The 22,759-nt window shown below is 34.9% G+C and overlaps 1 protein-coding gene across 1 annotated transcript; it reads right to left on the bottom strand.

Moving 5' to 3' along the window:
• Window positions 1-19,460: 19,460 nt before the first annotated feature.
• LOC112801725 (uncharacterized) lies at window positions 19,461-22,759 on the bottom strand. The gene has a single exon (XM_025844633.3). It carries the CDS (start codon window positions 22,249-22,251, stop codon window positions 19,756-19,758), a length of 2,496 nt encoding a protein of 831 aa, XP_025700418.1. The 5' UTR covers window positions 22,252-22,759; the 3' UTR covers window positions 19,461-19,755.

Below are 22,759 nucleotides of genomic sequence, written 5' to 3'. Positions count from 1 at the left end.
TCCATCATGTGGATCTTTTAGATATTTTATGATCCTAATAGACGCATCTTCGAAATTGTCACATGTGTGCTTATTATCTTCTCGCAACCTAGCGTTTGCGATATTACTGGCTCAAATTATTTGATTAAAAGCACAATTTCCAGAAAATCTAATCAAAACAATTCGTCTTGTTAATGCTGGGGAATTTACTTCCCAAACTTTTGATGCTTATTGTATGGCTAATAGAATAAGTGTTGAACATCCATTAGCTTATATTCACACACAAAATGGTTTAGCAGAATCACTTATTAAACGCCTCCAATTAATTGCTAGACCCTTACTTATGAGAACAAATCTCCCAACCTCGGTTTGGGGGCATGCTATTTTACATGCCGCGACACTTATTCATTTGAGGCCAACGAGTTACCATCAGTTCTCTCCTATGCAATTAGCTTTTGGCCAGCAGCCAAATATTTCCCATTTAAGAATATTCGGATGTACGATATATGTTTCCATTGCACCACCTAATCGCACCAAAATGGGACCCCAAAGAAAATTGAGGATATATGTTAGATATGATTCTCCCTCTATAGTGAGGTATCTTGAGATACAAACTAGAGATGTATTTAAATCCCGGTTTGCGGATTGCCATTTTGATGAATCAAAATTTTCAATATTAGAGGGAGAGAATAAGCTTCCTAAAAAGGAACTTAATTGGAATGCATCATCCTTGATGCATTTAGATCCTCGATCAGGGTAATTTGAACTAGAAATTCAAAAGATTATACGTTTGCAAAGAATAGCAAATGAATTGCCTTATGCATTTTCCGATACAAAGAGGATAATCAAGTCTTATATACCAGCAGAAAATGCCCCAATTCGAATTGATGTCCAAGTTGGACAAATTACCACCGAAGCAAATACACGCCAGAAGCGTGGCAGGCCTGTCGGTTCCAAAGATAAAAATTCTCGAAAGAGAAAAGAGGTAAATAATATTCCTGTTGAAAAAGACATAGTAGAGACACCTGCAGTTGTCCAAAATTTTGATATAATTTTAATGCCAGAAGACGTTTCAAATACCTGAAAATTGTGAAAATGACAAGATCTCGATAAATTATGTCTTTATAGGAGAGAAATAGAACCGAAATAAGACAATTATCAATGAAATATTTGCATATAATGTGGCATTAAATACCATGCATGAAAGTAAGGATCTTGAGCTAAAATCAGTCAAAGAATGTCGACAAAGAAATGATTGGTCAAAATGGGAAAAAGCCATGAAGACTGAGTTAGACTCACTTGCAAAACGTGAAGTCTTTGGACCTATAGTCCGTACACCAAAAGATGTAAAACCTGTCGGATACCGATGGGTATTTGTGAGAAAACGAAATGAGAAAAATGAAGTTGTGCGCTACAAAGCTAGACTTATAGCACAAGATTTTTCATAAAGGCCCGGTATAGATTATGAAGAAACGTATTCTCCTATAGTGGATGCGATAACATTGCATTATTTGGTCAGTTTATCTGCATATCATAAACTGCATATGCATTTAATGGATGTGGTAATAGCCTACTTATACGGCTCATTAGATCGTGATATCTATTTGAAAGTCCATGAATGACTAAAGATATCTAAACCATCCAATGAATATTCGCAAGAGTTATACTCAGTTAAATTGCAAAGATCTTTATATGGTCTGAAGCAATCTGGACGAATGTGGTATAATCGTCTTACTGAGAATCTGGCCAAAAACGGATTCAAGAATGATTATATCTGTCCATGTGTTTTTGATCTGTAAGCAACTTTCTTGTCTTTTTCTGGTGAATTTGCATTTAAATTATTGAGTTTAATCAAGAATTAATTATCTTTTAGCCACTATGGATACTACTTTGAGTTTCGTGCAATTTTGTGTATTTTAGGTAGCATTTGGCTGGATTTGATGGAAAGGAAGCTTCACAAATGGACGGAGCTCAAGAATTAAAGAAGATGATTAGCGAGTAGCGACGCATGCGCGTACCTGACACGTGCGCATACCTGACGCGTACGCGTGATACGCGAAGAAGACCACCGACTCATACGCGTGACTAATGCGTACGCGTGACATGCGCGATGTGCAGAGAAAGCAGAAAATGCTGGGGGCGATTTTTGGGCCCCATTTTGGCACTCGAGTAAGGCGCAGCTCTCTGCCAAGTTAGACGCGGATCCAATGAAGCCAAGTGGTCCCCACGTTACAAGGCATGAATTATTTAATTGATTCTGATTCAAATTTGAATTTGAAAATAGGAAAAGATATTATCTTAATTTTAGATATTAGATTTTAAAATTAATTAGGATTAGTTATAAAAGGGAGAAACTTTTCTTCTTTAGAGGGGGATTCCAGGGGATTCCATTAGGGAATTCTATACCAATTTACATTCCGCATTCCATGAGCAACTAATCCTCCATTGTTAAGGTTAGGAGTTCTGTCTATTTGTACGGATTGATTTTATTACTTTTTCTATTTTAAGTCATGTATGGATTTATAATTTAAGAATTATTTTCGCTCTTTATCTTATGAATTTGGGTGGAACGGAAGTATGACCCTCCTTCTATTTGAGTTCTTGTAAAACTTGGAAAAGCTCTTTACTTGAACAACAGCTTGAAAACATATTTTCCTAAATTTTAATTATCTGGATTTAACGGGATACGTGACATATAATCCTTTTATTTTTGGATAATTAGAGTTTTTGTGGCATATAAACTGAAATTTGATCATGCAGCTTCTAATTGGAATTAATTGACCAAGGAATTGGAAGTTAATGAATTTTAGAGGAGACTAGAAAGGTCTAAGGAATTAGGGTCTAGTCATATATAGTTTGCCATAAATTAAATCCTACATGATTAAAATAGTTAGTAAGAAAAGTTAATCTGGAAGAATAGATAACTCTGAAACCTTAACTGTTTCTCCAATATCTTATTTTCAACTTATTTACTTGCGTGCCTGCCTTCTGATATTTTCAATTTAAACCTTTTGAATATCTCAAAACCCTTTTCTGCTTTCCTAACTAAGTAAATCATTTAACCATTGTTGCTTAATCCATCAATTCTCGTGGGATCGACCCTCACTCACCTGACTTATTATTTGGTACGACCCGGTGCACTTGCCAGTTAGTTTGTGGGTTATAAAATATCGCACCAAGTTTTTGGCGCCGTTGCCGGGGATGGACTGTGATTAACAACTATCAGTTGTTTGATTGCTTAGATTATGCGTTTTAGTTTTAATTTAATTTAAATTTAATTTAAAAAATTTTCGAAAAAAAATTTATGTTCTGTCTTCTTTGCTTTCCTGTTTTCCACATGGTACGTTTAATTCTATTTGATGTTTTGTGCTAAGGAAAAATAATGGAGAGAGATCACATGGGTTACTACTCACACCCGAGTAGTGATTCATATTATGGTGGATGGAGAAACTATTCAAATTTTGGTTGGCAAAGTCAAAACCAAAGAAACTTCAATGCTCCATATTCCAACTATCAAGAGCCACCACCTCCATATTCATACCAAGAACCACCATCTCTATATTCATATCAAGAACCATCATCTTTCTATCCATATCAAGAACCGTCATCTTTCTACCCATACCAAGAGCCACCATCTCCTTATTCATCTCAAATACCATCAGATCTTGAGCTTCTCATGAAAGAATTCCTACATCTACAAGATATAAAGACAAGTGTCAAAAATGTAGAGAAATATGTGCAGACGATGATCAAGAACCAGGAAGAGGAACAAGCAAATTCCTTCTCAAGAGATACAATGCAAGATCCTATGGAAGAAAGTGAGGAAACCAATCAAAGGAGTTTATACTCCAGTGAATTAGAGAATTTCCACCCTCACCTATGGAAGAAGAGGAAGATGCACAACCTCCCATGCCCTTGGTAAGCAATGAAGAAGAGGTTGAATTAGAAGAAAGCTACCAAGAAGAAGTGGTTGAAATTGAGGAGGCTTGCAAAGAGGTAGAAGAATTCAAAGAAGAACACAAGGGAGTGGAGCTTGCAAGACCTCTTCCAAAGCCATCACCATCCAATACAACATTCAAGTGGGTAAAATTCCTATCCTTAACCTTTACTTTCCCACTTGAATATGGTCTACTGGAGACAGATGGTCAACTTAGAGCTCTTTGTGGCATTAAGAGTAAGAGGAAGATGGTTAGTGGCAAGAGTTGTCAAGCAAGGTTCAATTATGGTTGCATGCTCCAAATTGAAGTGCAAGGATTGGTGTAGAGCTCAATTGAATGGGTCTAAAAGGTTGTTTGGATGTCTGTGTGAGAATTCAGATTGCTTGCCACCCGGTGAAAATAATGGGGATCCACAAGAAGACGGGTGTAAAAGCAAGGTTTGGGACCTTGGAATTCATTCCCACAATCAACACCTTGGGGCCTTGTCACTTGTTTCAACTTGCTCGAAGGTGTTATGCGCATAGCTTGGAATCTCGGTGGCCATTGGAATTACAAACATTGGTGGAGATTCCTAGATCAGTACAAGCACAAGCCACCATGACAAGGAGCTCACCACATGTCCAACTTAAGGACTTTAAGTAAAAGTGCTTGGTGGGAGACAACCCACCGTGGTATGATCGCTCCTTTTCATTCTTAGTTATTTTTCGTAGTAGTAGTTTTCTTACTTATTTGATTTTTATTGAGTTTTCACTATTTTTCTGATCATGCAGCTATTTTTGAACAGGAACCAGACACTTTAAAAAAAAAAAGAGCACACGACGCGCAAGCGTTGCTGATGCGTACACGTCATATGTGTGTGCGTGAAAAATAAAAGTGAATAGAGAGTTGCGCGGGAGTGGCGAAGGAAGTGTGCCTTGCGCACAAATTGGTTCACGCGTACGCGTCTATGACGCGTGCGCGTCTATGACGCGTGCGCGTCAATTACAATTTTGGCACTCCACGCGTACGCGTCAAGCACACGCACGCGTGGATGATTAAAATCGGCGTAAAAGGTGTTTGGCCAGAGAGTTATGCTGGTGTGGGGCTGGAATTATGCTGGGCGCACAAGCCCCACCACGCAGACGTGTCCCCGATGCGTACGCGTCATTTTCCCATCCTGGCCGTCCACGCGTACGCGTCGCTTGAAGTTCGTGCGATCCACGCGTACGCGTCCGTACGCGTCGCAGGCGACGCCCAATTAAACTACCTCAGCGCCTGATTTCAAATCATCCCCCTCATAAATCTTAACTCTCTCTTGTTCTTTTATCTTTTTATCCTTCTTTCATCATATTGATTGCTTTTATATCCCTCTCTGTTTGCAGTTTTTCTTTGCTTGAGGACAAGCAAACCTTTAAGTTTGGTGTTGATGCTTCGCTTATGGCTTTTCTGTCTAGCACTAAAGGGAGATGAATTTGCTTCATGAAGGAATGAGATGACCACTAGCATAACTGAGGTGGTTGAGTTTCTTTCATTCTATTTCTCTTCCGTTCTTATTGTGTTGTCTTCTGTTTTCTGTTGCTTTGATTGCTTGCATGATCTTTAGTACTTTTAGTCAAAAAAAAATTCTCATGTATTGCTCACTAAAACTTGAATTCAAAAGAAAAAGAAGTGATGTATTGCATGAGAAATTGAGTTATATTTAAGAGTAGTCTTATTTATTTAAATGTGGTGGTATTATTTGTGATTTTGAATACATGACATGAACAGTGCATATTTGAATTTGAATCAAAGGATGTTGATGTATAAAGAACAGGAATTTAGAGAATTATTATGATTTCTCTGAAATAAATAAAAATTTAATCCTTGAAGCAAAAGAAACAGCAAAAAAAAAAAGAAAAAAAAAACTATAAAAGCAAGGTCCAAGGCTCTGAGCATCAATGACTAGGGAGGTCAGACATGATTAAAAGCTCAAAGAGTTGTTTCCCTAGTCATATGCTTGTGGTGTGATTGTGTCAAGTAATCCTTGAGACAGAACACTTAGAGTCAAGACCAAGTGCGTTTAATAGAGTATGCCAAAGGCTTTGAGCACCACTGTCTAGGAGTATCTAAAAGAAAAATCAGAACTTAAAGAGAGTTCCCCAGTTAAGTGCTTATGGTGTTTCTGTGTCAAGTAACCCTTGAGACAAAATATTTAAAGTCACAGCTAGGCTCAAGGTGCAAAGCACCAAAGAAAAATAAATTAAAGAAAATCATGTTGTGTTCAAGGATTAAACTGAAGTATAAAGAACAGAGAATTCATAATATGATCCGGATTCTAATTTCGAATGACACTGACATTCCTCTGATTCAAAAGAGAGTGAGATGCCAAAACTGTTCAAAATTACAATGAATAAATCTCATTTCAAGAATAGACTTGAACTTAATCAAACTCTCATTCTCATGCAAATTCACATCTAAGTCTGTATTATTTTGGTTGCTTGAGAACAAGCAACAATTCAAGTTTGGTGTTGCGATGCGTGAGCATTTTTCTTGTCTTTTTCTAGTGAATTTGCATTTAAATTATTGAGTTTAATCAAGAGTTAATTATCCTTTAGCCACTATGGGTGCTACTTTGAGTTTCGTGCAATTTTGTGTATTTTAGATAGCATTTGGCTGGATTTGATGGAAAGGAAGCTTGCACAAATGGAAGGAGCTCAAGAATTAAAGAAGATGATCAGTGAGGAGCGACGCGTGCGCGTACCTGACGCGTACGCGTGATTTGGAGCTTTCCATGGCGACGCGTGCGCGTACCTGACGCGTACGCGTGAAAAGCGAATTTGTGCAGCGACGCGTGCGCATAACTGACGCGTACGCGTGACACGCGAAGAAGATCACCGATGCGTACGCGTGACATGCGCGACGTGCAGAGAAAGCAAAAAACGCTGGGGGAGATTTCTGGGCCCCATTTTGGCACTCAAATAAGGTGCAACTCTCTGCCAAGTTAGGCGCGGATCCAGTGAAGCCAAGTGGTTCCCACGTTACAAGGCGTGGATTATTTAATTGATTCTGATTCAAATTTGAATTTGAAAATAGAAAAATATATTATCTTAATTTTAGATATTAGATTTAAAAATCAATTAGGATTAGTTATAAAAAAGGAGAAACTTTTCTTCTTTAGAGGGGGATTCCAGGGGATTTCATTAGGGAATTCTATACCAATTTACATTCCGCATTCCATGAGCAACTAATCCTCCATTGTTAAGGTTAGGAACTCTGTCTATTTGTATGGATTGATTTTATTACTTTTTCTATTTTAAGTCATGTATGGATTTTTAATTTAAGAATTGTTTTCGCTCTTTATCTTATGAATTTGGGTGGAATGGAAATATGACTCTCTTTGTATTTGAGTTCTTGTAAAACTTGGAAAAGCTCTTTACTTGAACAACAGCTTGAAAACATATTCTCCAAATTTTAATTATCTGGATTTAACGGGATACATGACATATAATCCTTTTATTTTTGGGTAATTAGAGTTTTTGTGGCATATAAACTGGAATTTGATCATGCAGCTTCTAATTGGAATTAATTGACCAAGAAATTGGTAGTTAATGAATTTTAGAGGAGACTAGAAAGGTCTAAGGAATTAAAGTCTAGTCACATATAGTTTGCCATAAATTAAATCTTACATGATTAAAATAGTTAGTAAAAAAAGTTAATCCAGAAAAATAGATAACTCTAAAGCCTTAAATGTTTCTTCAATATTTTATTTTCAACTTATTTACTTGCGTGCCTGCCTTCTGATATTTTCAATTTAAACCTTTTGAATATCTCAAAACCCTTTTCTGTTTGCCTAACTAAGTAAATCATTTAACCATTGTTGCTTGATCCATCAATCCTCGTGGGATCGACCCTCACTCACCTGAGGTATTACTTGGTACAACCCGGTGTACTTGTCGGTTAGTTTGTGGGTTATAAAATACCGCACCAAGTTTTCATAAAGAAATCTGCATCTAGGTTCATTATAATTGTTGTTTACGTTGATGATTTAAATATCATTAGAACTCCTGAAGAGATTCCAACAATTATAAAAACTCTAAAAGAAGAGTTTGAGATGAAAGATCTTGGAAAGACTAAATTTTGTTTTGGCCTGCAGATCAAACATATAAAAAATGGGATCTTTATTCATCAAACAACATACACAGAGAAGATCTTGAAAAGATTTTACATGGATAAATCACATTCCTTGAGTACCCTAATGATCGTAAGATCTTTAGATGTGGAAAAGGATCAACTCCGTCCTAAAGAAGAGAATGAAGATATCCTTGGTTCTGAAGTACCATATCTTAGTGCCATTGGAGCGCTAATGTATCTTGCTAATATTACACAACCCGATATATCATTTGCTGTGAATTTACTATCAAGATATAGTTCCTTTCCAAACAGAAGACATTGGAGTGGAATCAAACAAATATTTCGATATCTTCATGGAACGGTTGATATGTGATTGTTTTATTCCTATGGATCCAAGTCACAATTAGTTGGCTATGCAGATGCTAGATACTTGTCTGATCCACACAAAGAGAGATCTCAAACAGGATACCTATTCACATATGGTGGTACAGGTATATCATGGAGGTCCACAAACAGACGATAGCAACAACCTCCTCTAATCATGCTGAAATACTCGCGATACATGAAGCTAGTCGTGAGTGTTTTTGGCTCAGGAGTTTGATCCAATATATTCTGTCATCATGTGGACTGATTGACCATAAGATAGCTCCAACTGTTCTGTTTGAAGATAATACAGCATATATTGCTCAACTTAAAGGCGGATATATCAAAGGTGATAGAACAAAGCATATTTCTTCCAAATTCTTCTTCACTCATGATCTTCAAAATCAAGGGACAATTGATATCCAACAGGTCCACTCAAATGACAATCTGGCAGATTTATTCACAAAGTCACTCCCAAAATGCTCCTTTGAAAGATTGGTATATGAAATTGGGATGTGTCAATTTCAAGACATTAAATGATGTCGACAAGAGGGGGAGACTGTACTCTTTTTTTCTTAATCAGGTTTTTTCCTATTGGATTTTTCTTGACAAGGTTTTTAATAAGGCAGTCGCCATCACAAAGGATTTTGTACTCTTTTTTTCCCTTCACTAAAGTCTTTTTTCCGTTGGGTTTTTCTTTAGTAAGGTTTTAACGAAGCATAATCCTAAATGATCATCCAAGGGGAAGTGTTGTGATAAGGATGAAAGATGAGGTGGATGACCATCATTAATATGGGCATTTGATTTCAATACTGAATTGTTTAACTTCTCAAGGCAAACCAAATTAATAAAGTTGAAAAATGTAAAATTTTCTTGCCTATAAATAAAGAAGCTATTGAAAAATATTTCATACAACAATAAAACATTCAATTCTCTCTCTTTCTTTACTTACAATTTTACTAAATCCTTCTCTCTCTTTATATATATAACATTATAACATATATGAATTATTGTTATTATACTAACTATATTAATACCAAAATTCTTCTATTTTTATTTTTTTATTTTATATTTAATATATCTTTTACTTATTTTACAACAACACTGTTATTTTCTTTGAAATTATGCATAACACGCTCCTTCCTACCCTATCTTTATTAAAAATTTTAACAATGCAAATATGCAATTTTGAGGTAATCTATTTGTTTAATTTGTAATATTTGTTTTTTTGTTGGCAATAATAATTGATGTTGTCCTATTATTCAGAAATATATATATATATATATATATATATATATATATATATATATATATATATATATATATATAATAGGTATCTTATAAAAAGGCAGGCCAAAAGTAATATATAATTAATACATTCTGCTAAAAATATGATGAAATTAATTTTCTTTTTTTAAATAAAATGATATGGATTGCTCGTTTATTTTTATCTACTTTTGGTGGGGTTTAATTTGTTGGAACTTGGAAGAAGGTTGTATGATCACTCCCACAGCACAACCACTATATATATATATATATATATATATATATATATATATATATATATATCAGATGGAAGAGAAATTAATCTTTCAAGGCATGCAAAAATCCACAAATTAATTAAACTACTACTTCAAAAGTAAAATAAAGAGTAAATGTCCTTTCTAACCATTTGTTCGATGGACTTTTCACTCCTTAAGAAATCTAAAAATTCAAATCGATTCTTATCTACTTTGAAATATGTACATTCTAATCCCTATCAACTTTGAGTAAATGTCTTTTCGGTCTTTGGTAATGTCCTTTCCGGTCCCTAACCAGGAACTGGAACGTACATATATCAAAGTAGATAGGGACCGATTTGGATTTTTAAATTTTTTAAGGGGTGAAAAGTCCATCGAACAAATGATTAGAGACCAGAAAAAGCATTTACTCTAAAATAAATAAATAAATTTACCATAAGACTGAAATCCTACAGTAGAAGGGGTAAGTGCATGTTATAATTCCAAAACAAGAAATAAAGAGGTAGAATTTAGTGGAAGGAGAAAAGGAGGGACATTATTATTAGAAAGAGAGATTAATGATGGAGCAACATTGAAAGTGTCAAGATTCTTTGTAAAAAGATGTTCTACTTAATTATCCTATACCAATCATCATCATATCCTCTTTCTCCATGTACAAATTATTCAAATTAATGAAAATTGAAATCATACCATACAGACAAATAAATTAAACAGTAGATAATTCGATAAATTAAATTAAATCAAAAGCATAAATAATAAACGAAAGGGAAATATTAGGAAAACAATGATTATCTTGAACAACATGAATAACCACCAATCAAATACAAATATACTATACCCTAATTTAATACTACTCATTAAATTTACTCTTTTAACCTTATTAATTCATATTGTTCACATATTGTTTAAGAATATTATTAGTTACTTATACTTTTCCTAAATGAAATTGATAGTATTTTGGTTTTAGTTATTTGGCAGTCAGAATTGCTTGGAAGCTGGAATTGCCGACATGATCATCTACTTTCAGTACACCAAATTTTTGTAGAAATTAATTAAAAGATAAATCAAACTTGAAATCTATCTGCAAAGACTAATGAGTTCTTCAGGATCACATTACAACTTGTTTTTTTTTTTTTTATATACATATGATTACAACTTTTGTTCATTCACATCCTTATTTGACTTTTTGGCAGTCATTAATATATAATTAAGGAGGGTCAGACACTTTCATTATTTCTCTGGCATTCAGGTGTGTAGAGATACTTAAAATCCAGAGTGATAATTTCTAAGTGTATGTATATAGAGTGATCAATAATTCATAAACTAATCGAATAGATGGTGATGGATGACATATATAATGGTAATTGTACTAGCTAATGAGATATATGTAGCTACATTACAACAAAATAACATTTTTGTGATGGTCTTTTTAGTGCTTATTATATTTTTTGAGATAATTAAAAAGGTTATCGATTTGAGCATTATCAGAAAATTAGTAACGGTTTTGGCAACTGTTAGTAAGACCGTCATTAAATTGTTTGTGATCATTTTAGAATTTAAATCCGTCACTAAATTATAACATTTGTTAGAATGTTTTTTTATGTATATTTAACAACGGATTGAAATCGACACTAAATTATTAATTTTTCTATTTTTTTATTTAGTGACTATTTTAAACCGTCACAATATATTAAGTGATGATTTAAAACTATCATTAAATTATCAATTCTTGTAATATTTTTGTCTGTATTTAGTGAAAAATAAGAAATATTATAAAAAAAATTATAATATTAAATTATACACGTAACTAAGGGAGACACTTGAAAATAAAGGTCACAAAGCTTTGCAATATTATCTAATATAAACACTTAAAAGTAAAGGTCACTAAATAAGTGTAGTTATATATCTAATTTGTTGTAGTGCTATAATATACTATATATCATTGTTATTTTTTTAAATGCTTATGAAATTAAAAAATTGTAATAATAATTATACAGTGGAAATATGTTATTCCTAAGTAGTGTTTCATAATGATTAATCAAATATGTAATTGTGTGCAGTTATGAATACATATAATTTTTTATTAATAAAATTATAGTGAAATAATATTTCCATAATAATTTTCGTAAGATTTGCTTCATAATTAATGAAACGAGAAAGCTTCAGAGAAGCAGTGAAAAATTACTAGTAATTAGTAATTTCAATCGACTAATCTATATTAGTCGAGTAATCAACTCATTCGGATTAAAAAATACTGTTAAAAAAAAAAAAAACTTCAATATGCTTCATTAGTCATTAGGTCTTTATCGCTTAAAATTTTGTAATTACAAGGTATAGTAGAGAAGAGTTATGCAGTAGTTGAATTTTAATTTAATTTTCAATTTCTATCAATTCTTTCTCAATAAGTTTATTTATGACTGACACAAATAATTAAAATTAAACAAGAGTATATATAGTGAATGTTGATATGAAATTTCAGCATTCATCACCATAATAGCAGAACTACATACATATGCTCTTCATTATTTTATTTCATTATTTTTTTATTTTTTCTAATAATAATAATAATAATAATAATAATAAAAAAAAAAAAAACAGATAAGATATTTAAATACCAAAAAGTGTTAACAAAAATGGCTTTTCTTGCTTTTCTTTTTTCTTTTCCCCTCTGTGAATCTTTGCTTCAACTTTTCTTCAACACTTTTTTAAGCAATCATGGGCATGCTAAACGGTTAATTAATCTCCAACCCTTGCAATCTTCAACTCTTGAGATTTGAGAGATATATACATACAACATTGTTGTTCATTAGGCCCCACTATCATATCAATTATAAAAGGAGTCGATTTAATGCATATAATAATAATGATACATAGTGAAGAGGTTATTATTGCATTGGTAAATATGATACATAATCTTACTATCATATTTTTAACATTTGCAAATCAATATTTTTTTAATGAATTTCTAAATATCATATTTTTTTATAAATTAAGTGTTTGAAACAAGAGTTACCAAAGGTTGTGTTATATACATATACTCGTTTATTCACCGAATAATTATTGACTTAATATTCTTCATTATTAGATGTAAAACTCAAATCAATTAGGTTTTAGTTACACCGTATCCAACATAAAAAAAATATTAAATAAATCAATTTTTTCGTTAAAAAAATTACATTTTTTTAGGAGATTCTAAAATCACACTCATTTTCGCTTTATTTATAAAAATGTCATTTTCTTTCAAATATAAAGAGAAAATTTACAAAAGTGCATAACTAATATAAACAAAGTTGTATTAGATATACACAATCTTTACCGTAAAATAAATAATGAATATTCTGGTGATTAGGACATTCTAGTAATACTTAAAAAATAAATTAAAATTAGAGTCATATTTTTAATTATTTTACGATATGTTTTAATTTATTTATATTTTTTATTTTTTATTTTTCAAAATTAAAAATGTTACAAAATAAAAATACAATTTTAATTTTAAATATTGCTAAAATTCTATAATTACTAGAAACACCATAAATACCATAATCATAACAAGTAACAACTACAAAGTGCACCAAAATAAATACACATAGAATAATTTTTTTTTCTGTATATATATTGAGTTATTGACTCTGTGATGGAAGGGCAGTGATATGGATAACCACTCTGAATAGGGGGCCATAATTAATCCATTTTTGTAGGAAGGAACAGACACAAAAAATTAAATGACATATATATGTTGGAGGCTTATTTAATAAAGATATTAAAAATATTTTTTTAATAATTTATTTTTTAATAAATTAAAATAAAATCGATTTATTTTAATAATAATAATAAATCCAATTTTTTGTATTATAATTATTAGTTTTGGTTTGATCCGATCGAATTATATAATTTAAGTAGAATATCTTTAAATTTTTTTATGAAAGATAAATATATTTCTGATTTTTTATTTTGTAGACATTTAAATTTTTAAAAATTTAAAAATATAATTAAATTTCTAAAAAAATTGAGTTTATTGTTATTATTATAAAAAAATCGATTTTATTTTAATTTATTAAAAAATTTAAAATAACAGATTCATTAATACGTCCAATAATAATACAAAATATAAATATTTTTACAAAAAAATATTTTAAACATCTTTATAAGAGCATGTTATATGTTTCATTCATTGTAATGTTGCATTTCAATTTTCACACAGCTTCCCTTCTTAGTTCTTAGGATGTAAAGATTCTTATATATTTTTCTTCCTAGTTTGAGTTGACACATGTCAATACCATACTTCATTCAACTCTGCAGAAAAATATATAGAATAACATTTAACCACTCATATAGAAAAATATCTTTATATAAAAATAATAATTAAAAATTATTAAATAATATATTTGATTAAATTATCATGGAATCTATCATATAGTAAAAATATCGTTTATGTGAGTATTCATCTTCTTAGAGATAAATTTTCTACAGGTTTAGGAGCATGATTATTGATTGGGAATTGATTCTTACTAAATACTAAATACTGCCTCTTTTGTGACATTGTTTCCATTACATAATAGATTTCATAAATTTCATGAACATCTTTGTCAATTGCATGATCTCTGATGTAGGTGCATTGGTCAAACAATGACTAGGATCAATTTGTGACATTGTTTCCATTATATGCATGCATGTTTTTCTTTTCAAGAATAAAATAAAATAAACATTACTATAAGACTGGAGACTTGTGAGAGAATGTTGTGAATTATTGGAAACAGAAAACCCTGAAAACCTGGAATTAAATTTAAAAGCTGAGGCCAAAAATCACCAAAAACATGTTTCCACTGTTCCCTGAATTCTACATCTTCCACAAACAAAAATTTTGTACTTACAATAATATGAAGCGTTTCAAGTATTCAAGAATATTAGTATTTTTCAACGATTTTAACTATTTATTTCAATCTTAAAATATATACATAGTTAAAATTAATAGCTAAAATCATTATGATATCTGTTTTAAAATATTCAATTTTTTTTACAATATGGTGAATTTTAAGATTGGACATTTTAGTCTCTCAATTTTTAAAATACACAAAATTCTCTTAAGTTTAATTTCGACAGACAAATTAGTTTCTGATCTTGTTTTTCCATCAATAACAAACAGAAAATATTGACATAGAGGCTTGGATTAGCATACGTATTTATTATATTGTATTGTTCTCTTTAATTTATCTTGTTTGCACACATAGACAACTAACTGCCACATGTACTAATCCAGGCCTCCATGTCAGTATTTTCCATTTGTTATTGACGGAAAAACAAAGTCATGGATTGATTTGTCTCTCAAAATTATACTTAGAAGAATGTTTTATATATTTCAAAAGTTAGAAGACTAAAGTGTTTAATTTTAAAAATTTTAGGGACTGATTTTGATAATTACACAGTGTATATTCACATACAGCAGCAATTACATGAGTTAGAAATATAACAACAACAAACAACAACAACAAAGCCTTGTCCCACTAAGTGGGGTCGGCTACATGAATCAAACGACACCATTGTGCTCTGTCATGTATCATGTCTACAGAGAGACCGTTTACATGTAGATCTCGTTTGACCACCTCATGGATGGTCTTCTTAGGTCTTCCTCTGCCTTTCGCCCTTTGTCCATCTTCCATCTCATCCACCCTCCTGACTGGATGTTCTATCGGTCTTCTTCTCACATGTCCAAACCACCTGAGACGCGATTCAACCATCTTTTCCACAATGGGTGCTACTCCAACTCTCTCCCTTATATCTTCATTCCTTATTTTATCCAATCGCGTATGACCACTCATCCATCTCAACATCTTCATCTCTGCCACACTCAGCTTATGTTCGTGCTCCCCTTTAGCCGCCCAACACTCCGTACCATACAACATAGCCGGTCTTATAGCGGTGCGATAGAATTTACCTTTAAATTTTAAAGGCACTTTTTTGTCGCATATAAAACCAGATGCACTCCGCCATTTTGACCAACCTGCTTGGATCCTATGATTTACATCATGTTCAATCTCTCCATTATCTTGTATGATGCACCCAAGATGCTTACAACTTTTAACTTTTCGTAGGATGTTCTCTCCAATTTTCACCTCTATATTGGAGTTTTCCCTTCTCAGACTGAACTTACATTCCATATATTCCGTCTTGCTACGGCTTATGCGCAGACCATACACTTCTAGAGCTTCTCTCCATAACTCCAACTTCTTATTTAGGTCTTCCCTTGACTCTCCCATAAGGACGATATCATCGGCAAAAAGCATGCACCATGGCACAGGCTCTTGGATGTGCTCTGTGAGTACTTCCAAGACTAATGTGAAAAGGTATGGACTTAAGGATGATCCTTGGTGTAATCCTATACCAATAGGGAATTCCTCTGTCACACCACCTTGAGTCTTCACACTAGTTGTGGCCGCATCATACATGTCTTTAATTGCCCGAATATATGCGATCCTTACTCTCCTCTTTTCTAAAACCTTCCATAAGACCTCCCTTGGTACCCTATCATACGCTTTTTCCAAATCAATAAACACCATGTTGAGATCCCTTTTATTACTACGATACCTCTCCATCATCCTTCTTAATAGGTATATCGCTTCAGTGGTAGATCTGCCTGGCATAAATCCAAATTGGTTCTCTGTTACTTGTGTCTCTTTTCTCAACCTCCGTTCTATCACCCTTTCCCATAACTTCATAGTATGACTCATAAGCTTAATCCCTCTATAGTTTTCGCAACTTTGTATATCCCCCTTATTCTTGTAGATAGGTACCAAGGTGCTCTTTCTCCACTCATCAGGCATCTTCTTTGACCTTAAAATCTCATTAAAAAGCTTGGTTAACCAGTTGATGCCTTTTCCTCCAAGACCCTTCCAAACCTCAATCGGGATATTATCAGGTCCTACTGCCCTGCCATTTTTCATCTGCTTTAGAGCCTCTTTTACCTCGAAGTCTCGAATCCTTCGATAGTAGTCAAAGTTTTGATCCTCTTCCCTTGTGCATAATCGACCAAGGCTCGGAAGAGTCTTCTATCCCTCATTAAATAACTCGTAGAAGTAGCTCTTCCACCTTTCATTAATCTTCTCCTCTTGAGCCAACACCTCTCCATCCTTATCCTTTATGCACTTAACCTGATCCAAATCTCTCGTTCTTCTTTCCCGGCTCTTTGCGATTCTATATATACATTTTTCTCCTTCTTTCGTGCCCAAAGACTGGTAGAGACCCTCATATGCTCTTGTTCTTGCTTCACTTACAGCCACTTTGTCTCTTTCTTAGCCGCCTTATATTTTTCCCAGTTATCTGCATTGCGGCATAAAGACCACTCTTTAAAGCATTCCCTTTTTATCTTTATCTTTTCTTGTATACTCGCATTCCACCACCAGGACTCCTTGTCTCTTGGTCCTATTCCTTTAGATTCACCAAAACTTTCTTTTGCTGTTCTTCTAATAACTTCTGCCATCTCCTTCCACATCTCTTCCGCGCTTCCATTCCCATCCCACTTTGCCTCTTCTCCTACCCGTCTTAGGAAGCTTCTTTGTTCCTCACCTTTCATCCGCCACCACCTCGTCCTTGGGTTCTTCGTATGATGTCTTTTCCTCAACTTTTGCTCAACGCGAAAATCCATGACGAGCACCCTATGTTGTGTTGTCAAACTCTCTCCCGGGATAATTTTACAGTTAATGCAAAATTTCCGGTCGACTCTCCTCAACAAGAAGAAGTCGATTTGAGAGCTTGTCATGCCACTCTTATAGGTTATAAGATGTTCGTCTCTCTTTTTAAAACATGTATTTGCGATGAGGAGATCAAAAGTTGAGGAAAACTCCAAAATAGTTTTACCATCGGCATTGATCACCCCGAAACTATGGCCTCCGTGAATACTCCCATATCCAGTCACTTCTCTCCCAACATGGCCATTTAAATCTCCTCCTAAGAAAATCTTATCTCCCAAAGGTATGCCTTGAACCAAACTCTCTAGGTCCTCCCAAAACCTTATCTTGTGTTGTTCGTCCGAATCCACTTGCGGTGCATAGGCGCTAATCACATGGAAAGCACCTCCCTCCACCACAAGTTTGATAGAGATGATCCGATCTCCCACCCTCTTGACATCCACTACGTCCTTCTTCCACTGCTTATCCACAATTATTCCAACTTCATTCCTATTCTTCACCTTTCCTGTATACCAAAGTTTGAAACCAGAAGAATCCAACTCCTTAGCCTTTGCACCAACCCATTTCGTTTCTTGTAGGCACATAATGTTAATCTTCCTCCTTGTCATGGTGTCCACCACCTCCATGGACTTTCCTGTTAGAGTGCCTATGTTCCATGTCCCAAATCTCAACCTTCTGTCGCTTCGACCTTTACCTTTTCCTTTGTGAACTAGCTTATTTACCCTCGTCCGTTCACGAAAACGCGAGAACCCTTGCTCATTTAACACTACATCCGGGCACCGATACAGCGGCTCTTGCTTTGAAACCGTACTCGAGCCATACGGTGCGTTGCTTCCGGGCAACGACCTAGCTTTAGCGCAATAATGTCTTTGATTCATGTCATGGAGGGTTCGACTATATTTTTATGTTGGTTGCCGAAGACCTAATGAGTTAGAAATATAACAACATAACTAAATGTTGTTAGAACAAAATAATCAAATCTACAAATATTTGGCAAGTAAAAACAGCTGGAGTAAGTTCAACAGAAACTATGGAATAGAACATGAATAGAACACTCTTCATTACTGTTAAAGGGTGTTGCTACACATGAACATTCAAACTTGACACAAGGTTCCTAACTTTTATATTTCAGATTTTTAACTTCTTTTTCTGTTTAAACTTGTTAGTTTACTTTTTTTACAATAAACAATAAATAAAGAGGATAAACAGTACAAGAAATTGAAACTTCTATATCAGGGTGTTTGCTGAAAGCAGCAAGACCCTTTTATCTTTGTTGTCAACTCATGAATTTATGTTTAGAACTTCAAATTAAGCACTGAAGTCTTTGGATGTGATTGAAATCAGGTGGTCAAAAACAGTCATCTTCCTTTTATTTATTCAGAGACACAAAATTTGGTGACAAGCAGAATCTAGACCAAGTTGTATTGTGTTATGGCATATCAAGACATTTGAACTATCAACTAATTAAGGGGCATAATTTCTATGGACTATTACTGTAGCAGTCTTTTCCACATTCATGTGAAGAAATCATGATGATACCCCATAAGATGTCTCTTTAAAGTAGTTATTATTGTTGATGAGAATTTAATTTAATAAATTATCACATTGACCATACTCATTTTGGTTTTGAAAATTCTTGAATTTCAAATATTTTGGATGGGAGCTTTATATCAACATCATACTAGTGTCAACATATATGGATAATAAATTATTGCAAAAAGGTATCTCCATAAATAACATTGTTAGAATTTGATCTACACAAAGCTCAGCACAAGAATAAGTACAAGAGGATTAACATGTCTTAGAAGCTAATAATTTCAATTAAGGTCAATTTTATACAATTCAAACATTTCTTCTTAGGTTAAAGGGACTAACCATTCTTTGTTCTCTTCATCAAATGATGTCATGATCATACTTCATAAATGATAAAGGTTCCTCATTTACAAATTCTACAAAAATAATGGCCGAAAAAGGAAAAGGATGGATGATTCATTAGAATCAAAACTGAGATAACAAGATCACTAACATGCTTTTTACTTCTTCTAATACCCTCCTACTTCAATTCAATTCCAGGTCACAAAAATTTCTTCCACTAAAATGGTAAGAGAATAATAGAAGTGCTGGAAAGAATATGATAAATCCTACAATTACACAATACTAAATAAGTTGAAAAAAGATGCAACATTACACTAAGGATGCATCAGCATAGACATCAGCTAACATACCCTCCTCACTGCTGCCGCTCATGGCAAACAGTTCTGCATCTTTTTCTTCCTCGCTACTAAAGTCTCTCCTTTCAAGCTTGGCATGAGCTGCAACATACACCATTTTCTGGGCTCTTTCCAATGCAACTCTTGATTGTTTATTTGTAGATATTTTCCTCATGAAAGACCAATTACTCTTAAATCCGCATGAGGTTGCATGCAGAAAGATAAGCCTTACCGCAATCTTCCCCAAGGATTTGAACTCACTCAAGCATGTTTCCCAAACAAGCCTACTACCCAATGGGTTTGCGACTTTCATCCTCCCCGTCGCCGGATCCCTCTGCTTTATTTGAACTGCCTGCGCATAAAGAGGGTCGAGCCCTTCTGATCTCCATTTCATTAGCTCCATCAACACAACATGAGCTTCTTCCCTCGAAGCAAGCCTTGTCAATAACTTATCTACATCTTTCTCCTGTTCACGTGTCAAGCACTTGAATGGAGGAAGATACTTTCCACTTGTGTCTTTGATCAAGTAAAGCGGATCAAGAATAAATGCTGCTGCCCATGCCGGGTGATAATTCTTTCTGAATCTCTTTTCGACTATTTTCTCTACAGGACCTTCCGCAATGTTGTACTTGGAACACCATTCTTTCACCTTGGTTCTCAACTCCTCCCAAAGAGGCAAGCATCTACCAATCAATGGTCGCTCAGCTTCAATGTCCTGAATCATTCCTCTTATGACCTTCACAATCGAATAAACGGCTTCTAACTCATTCCAAAAGCCCTCATTCTGAACCATTGCAGCCACCTCCCTGGCCAGTGGATCCTCCATGCAGTTTACCTTAAACGTATCCTCCATCACAACCATCTGGATCACCCTTGCACAGCTCCAAATGTCCTCCAACATCGGAAACAAAGCCGCAAAGTTCTTTAAAGGGTCACATTTCGGCGAAGGGACTCGAATCAACCCTGAATACTCCATCTCTTGCATCCTGTACTTGAGAAAACTATTCCTGACCTGAGACTCATTGTCTATAAAATTCGCAACCTTAAGGCAATTCTCAATGACAACCCTGAAAAGTGGTAGCTCGTTGTTAAAATCCTTGATTAAACTAATGAACCCCTGAAGCTGACAAGAAGTATTTACCATCCAATGGTTCTGAGCCTCCAAGTTCCTCAAAGCCTTGGCCTTGAACTTGTCTGCAACAATCCCAACACACCTTTGAACAACACTTCCACTGGCACCAGTCACAGTCTCCCACAGAACCTCCTCAGCATAACTGGAAGACACAACTCCACCAGTGAACAAAGCCTTCTGGAACACACTAGTACCATTGGGAAGATTCACCACAAACTTCACCAAATTCTCACCACCACAACACAAACTATACCAATTCCTATTCTTCCAACCATCACTAGCCACCTGAAAGAACATGGCATCCCTTATCTTGGCCTCAGACTCAGCCTTGGCCTCACTGAACTTAGCATCAAGCCTTGGACCTGAGATTTCACGCCTCAAAGTATTTGTTGCAGGCAAACCAACCTGGCTTAGAAAAGCCTGAAACTTTCTGTGCTCAATTGTGGCCAGAGACACAGAACCACAAGTCTCATACAACCACTCAGAGAGCAACTCAAGGGCAGAGTTGACCTGCTCCTTACTCAAAGCAGGACCAGGTGAGGTCTTAGGGCTCTTGAGCTTCTTCACACTGTCCTCAAACATAGCCAAAGCACACAAATCTTCCTTCCCACCAGACAGCACTAAATGCTGCTGCTGATGATGATGCTGATGCTGGTTATGATGATGGTGCTGGTTCACAGAGTTACCATGCACCTGAGTGTACCCAATTTCACCACCAAAAGGACCAAACTTTGAAGACTCCACCATTGCCAAGGCATGATTTTGATAAGGAGCAGGTGAAGCAGGTGAAGCCCTCTTCCTGCTATTGTTGCTATGGTTCGAACCGGTGTTGACCACTGAGATTGGAAGCGGAGAAGGAACCGAACCGGGCCTCAATCCTGTGCTGAAATTGGGACACGTGCCCCTCTTGAGATGCTCGGAAGCTGTTCTTGAAGGGTTGGAAGCAGAGAAAACAGAGTCACACAGAGAACACTTGAGTTTCACCGATTTGGGGGCGCCGGAATCGGGGTTCCGAACAAGAATGGGTTCGAGATGGGTCCAGTACCAAGCACCCTTTCCCTTTATGGCTTTGGTTCGAACCGTGATGAGTGCGTCGAAGCGTTTTGTGAGGGCTTTGGCGGCGATGTCATCAGGGGAAGGAAGAGGGTCGGTGGAGTTGGTGGAGTTTGTGGAAGCCATTGTTGGTGTTGGTGTGAAAAGGGTGTCTGAATTTTGTTCCAAAATGGGGTCTTTGAGGTGAAGGGTCAGAACAGGGTGGTTGTTATGGTGGTTGGGGGTGGTGGTGAGGGTGGTGGCGTCACCATTGGGGTGGTGGCAGTGAGTCTCGTTTTGGGGCATTTAGCCATAAAGGGTCATCACCCACTGCCACTTGTGCTGAATTGGAATGTTATTAATGGAAGCAGAAAAAGAAGAAGACTAAGTGTTTGATGAATTGTCCCAGAGAAAAACAAGAAGAAAAAGAGGAGGAACAAGAAGAAGATGGAAGAGGTTTTAAGAGAGTGTGATTGTGTTTGTGATTGTGAGAGTGTGAGTGAGTGAGAGTGTGTGAATATAGAGAGGTGCCATGAACAGGGAAGGTGAGAAAGAAAGAAAGAAAGAGAGGAGAAGGAGAGAAAAGTAGGAGAGAGAAACAAGAGAGAGAAAGTATGAGTCAACCAAATTTGTATTTCTCAACCAAAAAGGAGACAGCTTTTTTTTTAACTTATTTTATTTTTTATTTCTTTCTTTTTGGGGAATTAGGTAAAACAAATAAACCATTTTGGGAATTAAGAATGTTCAAATAGGCATAACTTATATTCATCACCAACAAAAAAAAAAATTAAAAGTAGCACTAGTGTTTCTTTTT

Source organism: Arachis hypogaea, chromosome 5 (genome assembly GCF_003086295.3).
Source record: "Arachis hypogaea cultivar Tifrunner chromosome 5, arahy.Tifrunner.gnm2.J5K5, whole genome shotgun sequence".
NCBI lineage: Eukaryota > Viridiplantae > Streptophyta > Magnoliopsida > Fabales > Fabaceae > Arachis > Arachis hypogaea.
Note: the sequence above shows the minus strand (reverse complement) of the source record. Positions and strands in the feature narration are given on the sequence as shown.

Bases quoted from the DNA above. Each gene is read 5' to 3' on its own strand.
- LOC112801725 (XM_025844633.3), bottom strand. From the start codon at position 22,251: ATGCCCCAAAACGAGACTCACTGCCACCACCCCAATGGTGACGCCACC.